The following is a 14,924-nucleotide window of genomic DNA, read 5'->3' on the forward strand; positions in this document are numbered from 1 at the left end:
GGCTCGTTGTGATAATGTTTTCATAGCATGGGCAAGAGAGACTCCTCTTCCTAAATGGACTGAACAAGGTTATTATAGAAGTGGTAAACAGACTGAACATCTCAAGGGCTGTCTTTCTACACTGTCAGTGGGAGAAGGGAGAGAGGTGGGGGGCGGGGGGGAGGAGGAGAAGTGTTCTGAAGGTGTGGTATGATTTTTTTTTTCCTTCTTTTAAGTCTGTTAATAAACTTCTTTATATTCTTTCAAGTTTGGCGCCTGCTTTGCGTTTCTCCTAATTCTTATCTCACAGAAGGTAAATAGTAATGAGTATTTTGAACCAAACCACTACAGTATTCTTATTTAGAATTTTACTTAACTAAAATCTGATTATGGATAGGGAAGGAACTTGTACTCAGAATCTTTTTGGTCCAATTATCCTTATGGAATCACAGTTGTCTGTAAGGCATAACAGAATTCAAGCAAATTTTTTGTCAGTGAATTGTCTCTCTGTTTCAAAAATTTACTTGGAAATAACACCACTTGTTATTACCTGTTTTTCACACAAACTCTGGTATGCAGTAGCTTCAGGCATCATGTTATAAAACAAGAAAGTAAATGCACTATTTTAAAGTCCTGCACTAGTCAGTTTTAGTGTTTTTTGTAACATTCAACCCAGTCTCAGTCCAGGAAGATCCACTGAAACAGTTTCCCTACTCTATTCCACAGATTTGCTCCATTTCAGATTTTCTTTTGTCTTAATTTTTGAGACAAAAAGGCATCAAAAAAAAAAAAAATTGGTTTAAATTAAATAAAGATATTAGTGTCATTGAGTATTTTAAAATTAAAGTTTGGTTTAGAGAAACTGTTTCCCAGCTTACTGGCCTCACTGTATCTCCTCCAGCCTCACAGCCTGCAAGACAGTCCAGGTAATTAAGATATGGATAAAATTTCTGTTTAATTTTGACAATGTATTTGTTATGTTCTCAGAGCTTAACTTGAAAATTATGAAGAGCTGTGCTTGAATTTTTTTACAAATACAAAGTAAGAGTACCTACTGAAATACTTTGCAGACTTTTGTCACAATGTAACTGCAACAAATAATGTATAAAATACTTCAGATTTAAAGTATCCTCTGACCTCTTTTTTGTCTAAAGCAGCATACTCAGCTTCAATGCTTTCAGCTTCAGGATCACGTGAAAATACCATTCGAGATTCCAGGTTAAGAGCCAGCTCTTTGTGGTGCTGTTTCTCTGCACAGTCACATGGGGTATCTTTATTTTCATTTTCTGCAAACAGATCTCCACCATGTTTTACTAGAAGCTGAAAAGTAAAACAGCAAAGTAAGCAGTTATTAATTAGCAACTCTAATCCATAAAGAAAAGGCACAGTAGTTAAGAAGAGAACAAAAAAATATGAACAAGAAAAACAGAGAAAAATACAGTAATAATAATAATCTCTAGAAAACAAAGATTCTCTATTGTTATTAATTAAATTACTGCTTACTTTCATGCATAATTATAGTTATAGCCACAGTAATTCCAAAGAACCACAAAATCTAAGAAATATGTTACAAGGCAATGCTGCTAACTAACCAATGTTAGTTAGGTTTTAAAGATTAAAATTCTGCTTTACTGATATGGTCAGTGCCCCACAGAAAATGAGGGGCCTGAGGCCCTCAAGCATGTGTCAAGATGGAGCTAGAAACACCTTTCAATATTCCTTCTACATGGGTACAACTCCACCGTTTGTATACTTGTGCTGACAGAAAATAGGAGATTCCTTGAGTAGGAGAGATGAGAGGATACCAATTCACAGGGAGCACAAAATACTACTGGTAGCTCTACTTTGTTTTTGAGGACATGAAAAAAGTGAAATGAAATAATGCTAATTCTAGTAATTCTCATACAGTCTAGTATGGTGCCATTTCACCAACCCCTTCTCCTGCCAGTAACCTCCCCCCCCAAATGCAGTCTCTAACTATTAAACCCTTGTGCTGCTCTGCTTAACTCGCTAACTTGTTCTTCTGCTATAAACTGACCTGATATAAGCAAGGACAGTATATGCCACAGATTTTAAAGGCCCAAATGGACCATTCTGTTGATTTATGATGACACCTTTATATCATTACTAAAATGATTCATCTCGTTTCTAAATAAAATCTATAAACATTATCTCGCCTTCAAGTTAAGATCATGATGTCTGTAACGACACTATCCAGGGGATTTTAAAACTCAGGTTCTAATTTTTATACTTCTAAAAAACCCCAAATTTCTCCAATGTTATCTGTTCTTCACATAAGCCTTTTAGATCATGACCAGACACTCCTTAATTTTTTCTTCAATAGAAAATTTCCTTCACCTGTCACTGCAGAATACAGAATGTTTTTTACAAACCCGGATTCATTCTTGTAGATTGGGAAACCTTTCCCACATTCTCCAAAATAAAAAGAAATGCAAACCCAAAAATACTGCAAACCAGTGCAACGACAAGATTTAGTTGAGAAGATATTAGTGTCATTGAATATTTGATCTTCATAGCAGAGTATCAGGCAGAAATACAGATAATATTGGGACAACTACCAAGATACACAGCCAACAGTTAACCTTTGTTCTATCTAAACTTAACATTGCCAAAACTTTGTTAACTTGAGTATCATATTCTGTCTGTTCATTTTAACCTCTAACAGAAATTTTACTGAGGCAACTAAGACCTCTTCTGAGGGGGGGAAAAAAAAAAATATATATATATTTGAAAGAACATTCCATAGACTTATGCAGCTCAAAATGTAATCTGCAAGATGAGGAATATGCAAAGCAAGAAGTTTTTAATAATGATGCCATATTTCTCTAGAAGCACTGTTAAAAAGCCTTATGTTGCTTGATTAATTGAGATTAATAATCTAAATAATCATATTAGCAATTTAAACAATTGCAAAAATACCATTTAATACGCCAAATATACTGTGATACTGTGGAATGTATCTGGATGAAATCAAATCTATTCAGCATGTAAGTTATTATTGTCTATTCAATAGTTTGAGATAAGAACATTAATTTTGCCCAAACTATCTTTAGCAATGGGTTCCACACAGCTGTTTTGCTCAGAGAAATCTAACACATGTGAATGGAGCAGTATCAAGACTGCATATTTGACTGCCAGCTCCGAACTAGTCAGCTAGTAGGTGCTTCACCCACAAGGATCTATATTTGGGGTTTCCTTCTCTTATTTGGGTGGGGCAGGGATAGGCAAAGATACAGAACTGGGGTTTTCCTGAAAAGTGCTGAGACAATGAAAGAGGAATGCTGCTCTGAAGTGAGAGTAACCACCGCAAAAATGGGCAAAAGGCACTCCTGGGGTTCTAAGTGACCTTCAGTTTACTGGAGAGAGGGAAGACAACTTGAGGATTAGGCAATTCAGTTTTTTATCTCTTTTTGTTTTGTTAAGAATTTTAATCCTCAAATACTTCCAGGAACAAAGAGATAATTGTTAAATTCCTTCACTGATCTCTGTTTCAGGCTTGGTGAAGGCATGTAGTGCTCCTGTTCATAAACCTGCTCCTGTTGAAGGAGTTAGAAGGACTACAGACCACAGACTGGAGGACTTAGTATATCTCAGATCCAAGGTCCTCTACCCTCAAGGTAGGGCACATAAAGAAGTTTAAACTTGGGGGTGTACATTATGTTTTTAATGCAGAAACCATGACTAGTTAAGACTTCATAACTCTGGCAAATAGCAATCCACGTGGATCAGACTGTAAATTCTTCTTCAAAGACAAACTGAAAGCAAATTAGAATCAGAAATGGTTTACTCAATTACAGTGCCTATTGTCAAGATAGCATAACCCAGTTTATATAATTAAATGGGGAGCTAGCAGTCTAGTAACTGGATTTATCTAATGAATCACATTACAGACACTGAGAAATAGAATGATAATTTGTAAAGAAGCACAAACCATGAACTTTAATGATGAGTTTAAAAGGAATTGATTTTACAGTCTGCAGTTAAAAGCTGCAGCCCAGAACCACAATTCACTCTGCAGCAGCTGTGATTCTTTCTGACATTACGGTCTGCCTGGATCTTACTGCGTGAGCCCATTTGCCTAATGCTCTTGAAATTGAAACTTCTGAACTGTTGTGTCTATCTCTAATACCACTGAATAGCCCCATTTAGGGACATGAAGGCAGAAACATGCGAAAGACTCCTTGCTCAAATCCCTTGTAAATCTGAAGGCTAAGTTTCTAAATACCAGATACTGAAATATATTGGAAACTCGTTACTAAAGTTTTCTTCTGTTTAACATTTCACTACCAGAAACAACCTTTCTTATGTCAAATCATTTTATGTGAGTGCTTTTCACCAACTTTGTTCAGAGGTCATTAAATGCTAATTGCTGATATCTCCTATTTTCTCATATGGCATGCACATTTGTCCTCTGTTGTATAATAATGTAAATAAAAATATGTTTAACAGCAAATGTATCTATCATCTTGAAGAAGGATAGATAAAACACCTGTGAGTGAAATGCCTAGAGTCAGAACTTATCAGAAGCTGGACCAGATAAGTGGCACTAAAACAAGAGAACAAGAGCTAGTCCTTTGCAATTAGTTTCTTTACTAAATCTGAAAGAATAAAAACTTGACAATCAAAATAAAAGCAGTAGTAACACAGACCTAGGAGATAGCCTGATATTTGTTTACAAACAAATCACATCACAAGAGGCTCTAAATCAATCTTATAACCGTGCTTTATTTTGGATGAAACAATGAGCCAGACAACACCTATATGTCATTCAGTTACATGTATATAGTTAGCAGGGTCTGAGTGTACTTCAGCTAGCGAAGACTGCATGGTGACTTGCCTCCCTGGTGAAAATCAGGAAGTATGTAAATAATTTCTAAGGACGTGTTGAAGACAAACTGCTGGTGTGGAGCTTGAGGAGCTGTAACAATATGGGGCAGAGAAGAGAGAAGGTATTGGGGCAAGATTCAGGCTGTGTTACTGGAGGGTAAAGATCAGCACCTAACAGCAGCATCCTCTTAACTCCTTTCAGTACTGAGCAGGGAACCAGAGAGACAGAGGCTTAAATAATAGCATAGAAAATAGCATCAGGAAGATGAGTTTTCATTTGTTAGAAGCTCAAAAAACTAAGGATGATCTGTATACTAACAGAATGAAAGAAGTGTTGGATACTGGAAATAAAAAGACACTATCTGAACTTCTACAGAAAGAACTAATGAAAAAACCGAAGGTAAAGAAGAATATTCAGTTCAAGGGGGTGCACCGCTGAGGCTGGGGAATTGACAAACTAAATGAGAATTCTCAGACAATATCTGAAAACTCGACAGAATACAACCAGCAAACATAATGCGAGAATCATAGAGAAGTTCACAGTATTGGAAAGGTGATGCTACGCACATTTTCTAATAAACCCCAAAAAACCTGATAAATAAATAAACAAACTAACTCTATCACCTAATACTAGTGAAATACAATTCTGGAATTAAACAAACAAACAAACAAAAAGCTTTGGTGATGACCTGACTAAAACTGTAACAATAAAGGTAACATGGCTACTAAGAATAGAAATGCTGCAAGAAAGAAATCACAAAAATAAAGGGAACTTCTGTCCCTGCATCTCCCAAGTATATTTAGAAAATATGTAAGCTAATAAATTACTCCTAAATTAAAATTTCAGACTACATAGGTGACTGGATAATAGACAAAACAGTCAGCAAACACATCAGAGGAGGAGCAGCTCCTGACTGTCCAGAGTAGTCTGCAAGACCTAATTCAAAATGTTACCATCAAAGAGCCGCTCATTAACAATTCCCAAAGATTCATTAAACTTGCAGAAGAAAAAGACAAGAAATCCACTGTCTACTTTCAAAAAGTGGTACTAAGTAAGTGTGGGAAAAAATCATCTGTGAAGAGAGACAAACAGGACAGAATCTTATGGAAAATAAGAAGCTGAAGCTGTCTACAGAGGAAGAATATGTAAAGAACAAAGTCTGGGAAAGGTAAACGCAAAATCACAATAAAGAAGACTGACAGTTTTTTGAGCAGTATATCAAGTGCATAACAACTCAAAATAAATAATTTAGAAACATCACACAGTAAATTGTTCAATGTTTTTGTGAAGTTGGTTGCTGGGCAAACTGTAAAAGCAATCTCATATAACATATAGCAGAAAAATGGTATGAACTGTTGGAGCCCAGATTCTCTGTGGATGTATTATGCATACTTTATGAAGGACACAAAAGAAAGTCTTTCAAATTGAAGTCTCAGCACAAGAGGTTCTAGAAAAATCAGTAGACCAAATACTAATATAAATACCCAGCATCAGATGGTACTTATATTCATGAGTCCTAATGAAACTCAAATATGAAACTTCTGAACTATTTATTATAATATGCAGCTTACTGATTAAATCTGTCACAGTACAAAATTAGAAGATAGTAAAAGTAATACCAATACTAAAAACAGCTCCAGATAACATCAGAAAAGATTATCAGTTTTTACTGCAGAGAGAGGTCACCAGTGAAATCCCAGAGGTTCTGGGACCTGTTTAAGATATGAAGTTGCTATCTAGAAGAGAAGGTGAATAAAGAGGTGATAAACTTTGCTGATGATACTAAGTTACTGAGCGTAGTCTGAATAAACATGAAATTATAAACAGAAGAAAAAGAATGTAAATTTCACATATAAATGCTGAACTCTGAATTAATTGTTACAATTGCAAATACAAATCTTGATGTTAAAATAGACAGACTTATGAAGATGTTAGCTGTTTTCAAAAATGCTAGATGTCTGTTCTTGTGTTCTTTATATTAAATTACCAGCACAATTAAATACTCGTTCTCATTACTTGATATAGTTTAAAAATAAATCTTATGTAAGACCTTCAAAAGTCATTCCAAATTACTCATTATTAACCACTACTTTCACGAACATTAAAAAAGCTGGACACTGTAAATTAAAGACATCAAATCTGTTCTTGAAACATGGACAGCATTTCAAGTCTCAGCTGCAGAGCAAAATAAAAAGAGCTCTAATTTTCTCTCAGGTAGTTATTTCACTTCACTTTACACATACAGGAGGCCTATGCCTACCTTTAAAGCTTTTTCTCCATTGTTACAGTCTTGTAATTAATTCCAATTTTTATATGTCTACATGAGTCTTCTTCATGTTGAGGAGTTATTGTCATGGAGTTAATGTACATGTAATCCATTTCTTTCATTTTTCTCTACAGTGTGTTTTGGGCTGTTTATCTTTACAATTTTTCCAATTAATGAAAAATAAAAAGTTAATTCAATATACCATACCAGATTCCCTTCCCCACGAAAAATAGCCTTGTGAAACACTGTGCATGTCAGTTACTCATAACAATATACATAAACTTATAATTATATATGAACTTTTACCTCGACACAGGTTTTCATCCCTGAGGCAGCAGCATAGTGCAAAGGCGTATTTTTTTTGTTATCGACAGCATCAATGGCTGCTCGTTCATATTGTCCTTCATCCAGCTTTGCTCCCTTCCACTTCAGGATCATTTGTAGACAATCTGCTCTTCTGCAGTCGTCTTCTGAGGGTCGTGTCAGGCGAGGATGAAGAGCTCCTTCTGAGATCATGATCTGAGGTCCCATACACAGCAAGTGCATAGATGTCTCATTGTGCACATTCCGTTTATTTGGGTTACCATCTCTAACGAAAAGGAAAGTTCTGCAGTGGGGGAAAAAATAGAAGAAAAATAATTAGCACACAATTCCATTCATTTCCTTGAAGTGGGAAGTGTGTATTATGACAGCTCTCCTTTTTGCAAAGACTTTGATTAGCTGTGTTAGTGACAAATGTTCTTCAACAGAGAATTATGATTGGACAGCTCTCCTCCATTCCTCTTAGAAGCTGAGAGCCAAGATCCGGATGAATTATTGAAATATCACTAAGTACCATTACTTTGTCAGTGTATGAGAAAGTTTATTCTACAATTCTGTGTTGCATTATGATAAATGTTATTAAGTCACAAGATTGATAAAATAGGTACTTTATTTCTTCTGCTCTGTCCTGAATAACACATAGCATTTGGTAGTTTGCAAATAGATAATGACAGAGCAATTTCTTAAAAATTAATTCTCCTTTTCTGTATCTTTAGTCAGATGATGATGTAGCACTTACTCCTTCTTAAAATACTATAAATACTTTTCTTGCCAGCACTGCACACATTGAGGAACGACTATTGACTTTTTCACTCTAGAATATATGGAAGTGCAACATAATGCAAACTCTCCCCTATACAGGTGACAGAAGCAGGCAAGAATTTAAGTGTTCTCTTGAATGCTTTAGAGGCAGTTCAAAGTAAAAAATAAACTATTACCCACAAAAAGGATCACCTTAGGAATGAGATGGAAACAACAGAATATTCTTAAAATCACAGCTCTGAATCCTAACAGCACCTGAGACAATACAGCTCCCTGCTGCTTCTTTCCAGCAAGGATTTATAGAAGTTACAATCCAGATCTGAAATGGAAGAAAAATCATACAAGCTCTGTGAATCTGAACTTGCTTTAGCCTTTTGAGGTATACTAAAATAATTTTTTTTCTTAAGGGAGAGTAAATGATAGGCAATGGCAGAGAGGAAAGATCACCTCTTTGAAGGACTGCGGTCAGAGAGACAGCAATGCTGAAAGAACTCCGTGTGAAGGGAGGAAGAACAGGTATTGTTCCCTCAGGTTCCCAGAAAGGTAATACCAGGCTAAATCTGAAGCATGGCACATACATTCAAAAAGTCACTGCAAAAATGACTGCTCTGTTCCAATAAACCCCCTCACATATAAAGGCTACACAAGTCACTGTATATCTCCTCTCCAGGCTGTTCCCTGACTCCAGTTTGCAAATATGAAAAAAACAGTTATTCTGGAATCCCCACGAAGTTAGTGCAGGGGCCTAGGTTCCACCCTCCCTGACCACACCCATAAGACTAATGAAATCATTTTCAGGCAGTTTAGCCACCTGAAAGCAGGTGCTGCTTGCATACAAAATCAGGTAATAGTGCTCTTGGTGAACAGGGGTGAGAAGAACCTGACAAACTTACCCAATTTGACAAAAAAAAAGTTATTTACCTCAGTTATTGCCTTATGCTATAGTTAAAAATCTAAATGCCATCTCCTCTTTCAGTTGTCCCTGAATACATCCCACCTTTCTCTGAGTTCATCCATGCTTTGTTCAGGACAATGAATAATCCTGAAACTATTTTTTTAATAAAGGAAGAGGCTGTACCGGGTGAATGGGAATTTCCCTTTCAGATATTATTGAAAATAGTCTAGACAAGTATTTCAGTAGAAAAAACTAGCCACAGATGATCTGGTCATGCAATGGAAGAATGTCTTGATAGCTGTTTGGTCAGTCGGATTCCTGTCCCTTCTTCCTCCTGAAAATCGGAGTGGTTTGAATTTAAAATAAAGCTTATTATTAAAACACCATTCTTTTAAATAGGTAGCAACAAAGTATTCAGAGCAAAACATAAAACAGTCTCCTCTATGTTGCCCTGTTTTGGCAGCAAAAATGTTCCTTAGAGAAATCTCTCTTTCATTCCATGATAGCTGACATGATAGATGCATTTGTTAGGCAATATGAATTTGCCAAACTTGAGATTAAAGATCTTGTCAAAAAAAAGTGACAGCATATTTTGTTTGCTTCAAGTTTTTTGTTTGTTCTCAGAGGGAAGGGATTTAGCTACACAGGCAAAGTGCTTCAGAGCCAATTACATGAAACGGTAAGACTAACCAGTATCAAAAACTATCCAAAGTGAATTTGTTTGTTTGAATTAGCTTTATGTAGTATGAAACTTGAGACAGAAAGAAAGGAGGGGAAGGAAGGTGGGAAAGTCAAGATAGAAAGAGGGAAATGGGAAGGAGAGAGAGAAAAAGATGGGGACAACAACACAGATTCTAAGAGGCACTTGGATGTGATCAGCTCTTCACCATAAGGGGAAGTCAAGCCAATCCTGGAAACCCCAACTGAACCCATGACTTAGAGATGACTAGCATCCAAAAAAGGGCAAATTAATACATTTTACATCCACAAATTCATTACTCAACAGGGTTTCATTTTTAACAGTGGTATTTGGTGCATAAGACTTCCACAGAGCGTGCTCTAGATCCCTGCAATTTGGCTCACAACTTCAGAGGTATAAGAAGCTAAATTTTGCTTGGAAATGTACTGATAGAGTGAAAATATGCATTGCCTATGGGAAGTATCACTTAACCACAAGACAGACAGACTTTACTCTAGTTGCAGTTTCCAGATTTTGCTTCAATCTGTAGCACTTTGCAGAATCCAAACTTGAGGTGACAAAAGCATCATAAAAGTGTTGAAGAAGTGACAAAAAGGAAAGGGCTGTAACATTCACACCTACTACTATCTGTATTTGCAGAAAAGCAGCAAGAAAGTCAAGATCACAAGGCTGGGAACTTGAATAATAAACAACTGGGACACATCCTCACTTTGGGAAACTAACAACACAACTATTTCTTCAGGTTTTAATAAAATCGTTAATGTTTGGGGCATGAAAACCACCATATTTACAGTTTTTTACTCTCTCTAAACAAATGCTATATATATTTTAGCTATATATAGATACACATTGTTGGAACTAGATGATCTTTAAGGTCTCTTCCAACCCATACCATTCTGTGATTCTATGCTACATATGTAAGCATAAAAAACCATACAAAAATGTACCTATGTGTGGAAAAATAAAACCAAAATAAAAAATGGGTGTAAAATGAAATGATAAAAGTAGTTCTGACAGCTGGAGGCTAAAACATGTCTGAATATGCTCAAAGACAGTGAAAGTAACAATTTTTGAAAGCAAAGCACTTATGTATACTGGATAAAGTACACAGAAAATTGTACTGTTGCTTTAAGCAAGGCAAGTAAGGCACTAGAAAAAGATGAGCTTCAGCAACAGGGTGAACTGCACAGGATTCCCTTTCACAACATCCCATCTACTCCTTGGGTTAGACAGCCCTTGTAAGTACAGCTTGCTAAAGAAAGTTATACTGCAAACTCCAGTGCAGGCATAAACCTAAAGCCCATAGCTTTAAGAGAAGTATGAGCATTAACAGAAGTATTTTAAGAGCATTAAGAGAAGTATGGGTAAGCCATGAGTTACAACAAAATACAGAAAAGCCAAGCCATGCTACCCAGTAATTTAAAACTCATTTGCAATGAATTAATTCATACAATTACTGAATCATTCATCTTTTAACACAGTAGGCTAATACTGATGCATAAAACCTTGAATAACTATGATTATTTCACTAACCAGAAAGTACTGTTCTCCCAAATACACTATAAGAAAACAACTAGTGTACTAGTAAGCACTTGAAGAAATTTTTTTAACAAACATTACTGTTTGAAATAATTTTGTGAAGAGTATTGTGTTTTACCTGATGTTGAAAGCCACATCTAGTAAATATAATTATTGGTATTTTTATTCCTTATACAGCGCTAGAAAGTTATTTTTTAGTACTTAAAAGTTTCTTCTCTGTTTCACTAAGATTCTTAAGCGTTTCTTACAGCCCAGGAATCTCCTGCATGCAGTAAAACCCTGGACAGGAGAGAATGACTATTCCTATTCTAAACCAAAGAATAAGCTGACAGGTCACTAACCATTTATGAAAGAAAAACCACAGGCTATTATACTGATTTTTTGTAAGTCTTAATTCAATTGACCCCTTGCCTAACAACTGTTACTAACACTACCAGAATTCCCATAAACACTAGAAATATCCTGCTGTAGTAAGGAGTGAGGTTACACCAGTGATAATTTGGTTTAAGAGCAAAAGAAGCATCTGAGAGGCTGTCAGTGCTACTGTCTCCACTGCTGATGGAAGTCTGTAAAAGTTAAATCTTTCTTCTGAAATTTGAAATCTTCACAGACATTTCAAGGTCCCTTACACTGAGTACTCCACTCTGGCCTCCAATCCTGTATTTTTCCTAAACAGAATTTTTCTGTTTCTGCCTCCATTTATTCCCACTCCTATGACTCCTACCAAGTATGGTACATCTGGCAAAAGGCATCAAATAATTTCCTGAGTACTCAAACAATTTCTGCAGAGTTTCAGAGAAAACCACCAATTTGAGAAGCAAATCCAGACTATGGCACATATGAATAATCTTTTACTTAGAGCAATCTAAGGTTCAAATGGAAATCTTTGACTCTTTAAACGTGTTCTGCTGGGCCTATTTCCCTTATGGATTTGATGTAATATTCTGTACAAAAATATTACCTAGAATGCAAGCACTGTATTCATTCCCTCCTAAACTGGCTCTAAAAAGCCTTACCATGTTTTCTTCACTGTGTTGCTATCATTTCACCTATGATTTCTCCAAACAGCTGGTTTCCAAAAGACTGTTAAAGTGATTAAAAGTAGGTCTGCACCTGGGTCTGAGTTCCAGGTCTGGAGTGATTCATGTTAACATCAGCCCTAGTAGGCACCTCAGAAAGGTCTTCTACAAATATGCATCAATAAAGAATTTTCTATTCTCTTTACTAAAAAGATGCAAATAGGTTGAAAAGTTTCTCTGGTTTAGTGATTTTTGTGTCAGCAAATATAATTAAGTATGACCTTCTGTACACAGATAGCGATATTTGGCTTGGTACAACACACAAAGAGGGAGAATGTGCACGAGCGGCAAGGGGATACAACTGAATTCTGGAGCACAGATACAAAGACAGTGCACTCTAAAAGTGAGGAACACAAAACTTGGTTAATCCTTACATTTGTTATACTATGGGCTAAAGAAAAATTATGCTTTATTTATGGTTCCTATGCCTGTTAGGAGGAACAGCAGCACCAAAACAGAGATTAAACAATTCCTGGTGCAAAAATGTATCAATTACATCTGTAAGTTTCTAGTAACCAGAACACTATTGTTTTTATTTATGAGTTAAGTTTGGCCTTCCCTTGGACAGTCAGGAATACTGTTTCCAAGATCCCATGCCTCTTCTAGCTTTTATTTCAATATTCTGAGTAAGATTTCAAAAGAAATAGAGCTGAGTGCCAAATCAGAAGTGGCTTCCACTGAAGCTGGCTGCTTACCAGCAGCTTTTGTGACAGTTCTCTGTAAAGCAAAATCTGTGTGATTTGCATCTCTGTCTCTGGCCCTTTCTTACATACATCTCTTGACAGCTAGAACCAATTCTCATGCATCTGTGTCATCCTTCCACCCTTGTCTCCAAATCCTTTCTTTGAACACAATTTTTTTTCTGAGACCATCCATGCTGAATTCTCTTCTCATGTAACTGTTGACTATTATTTTTAGATTGGTCTCAAACAAATGTGAGATGAAATAATAAACATGAAACTACCAATAAGTGTGTTCATTGTCACCTTTTAAACACACAGATTTGTATTTCTGCACAGGACAACTATCTTTGTATCAGTTTGTAAATTACCTGGCAGTGTATGGTATCTAGTGTTGATATTATTTATATAGCAATAATGAAGAAATTACAAAGTGAATACTATCAAGCTTTGCATCATTTCTATTTCTTAAAAACTGTATTACAGAAGTTGTCTCATCTTTCTCTCTCCCTCCGTAAAAATGTCTTCAGTTTATATGTTGCTTTATCTTTAATGACGCTAATTTTTATTTTCCTTAAATGTCACAATGATGTAACTTTATTACATTAAATTGAAAAGAAAAAGTGAATTTAAAAAAATCAAATCTTTCACAATCTGTATCTTGGCCAAAAGGAAAACTGGGTCTATATACAATGTCACTGAATATTTTGCTTGAATTTGCATTTAGGTATAAAAATTAATGAGTTATTTCTGAAAAATTTACTTCTGTTTATCAGAAACTGCAAGTCTCTCAATCATTATTCCAGTACTGAGCCAACAGATCTCTCTGGTAAGGAAGCCACCTGTGCTTCCAACCCCAGGGTGAAGTGAAGCCATTTGACACAATGATTCAGTATTTACCAATCAACTCAATGGAGTCACAAACTCTACCTGGCAACAAAATCAGTTGAAATAAAGATGTACTCATTCTGGTTGGCAAGGACCAAAGCTGTACTCCTCTATAACCCAAAGAGAATTTTACTTTGCCTGTAATAAAATGTTCCCGACAGCTCTACGAAGGAGAACAGACAACACAGAATAAGAAACCTTTAATAGTGCACTGCATTAATAGATCTCATCTCACCAATCACTAACAAAGCACTCTTACTCTGCAATGTCTGATTTCCACCAAGCAAAGTAAAATCAGAACAATTTCCTCTGGGTGCAAAAAAACCTATCAAGAAGAAGCAATAACACATTCAAGAATGGCAGCTGTAACTGGAGAGTAAAGGCTGTGAGTAACAAACTCATGAGCATCACGTATCTTTAATATACTAAGATTAAAATAATCAGAAGTCAAATAGAAAAAAGTCACATTTAAGAGCTAAAAACACAGCAGCTGACTGGCTTTTGATCTTTGCTTGTAGGTCAGACTATGATTAAGATAAAGTCTACCCCTGTTTCGCATTTTGTGAGGCACTTATGAGGAGCACCAGGGAAGATACCTTGGGAGGCCACACACATCTATTCAGTGAAAACTCCTTTTAACTGAGATTTTGAGCTTTAGGGAAAGGAAAACAAGGAAGTCAGTCAGATAAGGGTCTGAGTTTTTCAGCCTACCTATTGTACTTTAGAAGACAGTGCCCAACTGAGTGGTAGCCTTTGAGGAACACAGCAAATGCTACTGCTGCTACTCAACATCTGTAGTTGCTCCTCTAAGTGTCCCGTCTGTTTTCTGTCTTTGGCAGTTTTCTCCAGGATTTAGTCACAGTAAGAACTTGATCACTTCTAAAGGCTTCCTATTTTTACTGTTTGTCCATCATCTTGACTGCTTTTTAGACTGACTATGATGAAAATGACCTTATAAATTACTAT

The 14,924-nt window shown here is 36.0% G+C and overlaps 1 protein-coding gene across 6 annotated transcripts in view; it reads right to left on the minus strand.

The window, feature by feature from the left end:
- The window catches only part of LOC121673355 (ankyrin repeat and IBR domain-containing protein 1), an 89,413-nt gene that overhangs the window by 36,437 nt on the left and 38,052 nt on the right, over positions 1 to 14,924 (minus strand). For 5 of the 6 annotated variants that reach the window (XM_042046606.1, XM_042046607.1, XM_042046603.1 and 2 more), the window contains exons 3-4: positions 7,401 to 7,701; positions 1,117 to 1,299 (exon numbers count right to left, since the gene is read on the minus strand). In XM_042046606.1, the coding sequence (XP_041902540.1) occupies positions 1,117 to 1,299; positions 7,401 to 7,701 (484 nt within the window). Of the gene's footprint in view, positions 1 to 1,116; positions 1,300 to 7,400; positions 7,702 to 8,369; positions 8,497 to 14,924 lie in introns of those variants that run through there. The other variant, XM_042046608.1, reaches the window with a different exon arrangement.

Source organism: Corvus kubaryi, unplaced genomic scaffold, assembly GCF_017639235.1.
Source record: "Corvus kubaryi isolate FWS band 111438036 unplaced genomic scaffold, C.kubaryi_AGA036_p1.0 65364, whole genome shotgun sequence".
Classification (NCBI taxonomy): domain Eukaryota; kingdom Metazoa; phylum Chordata; class Aves; order Passeriformes; family Corvidae; genus Corvus; species Corvus kubaryi.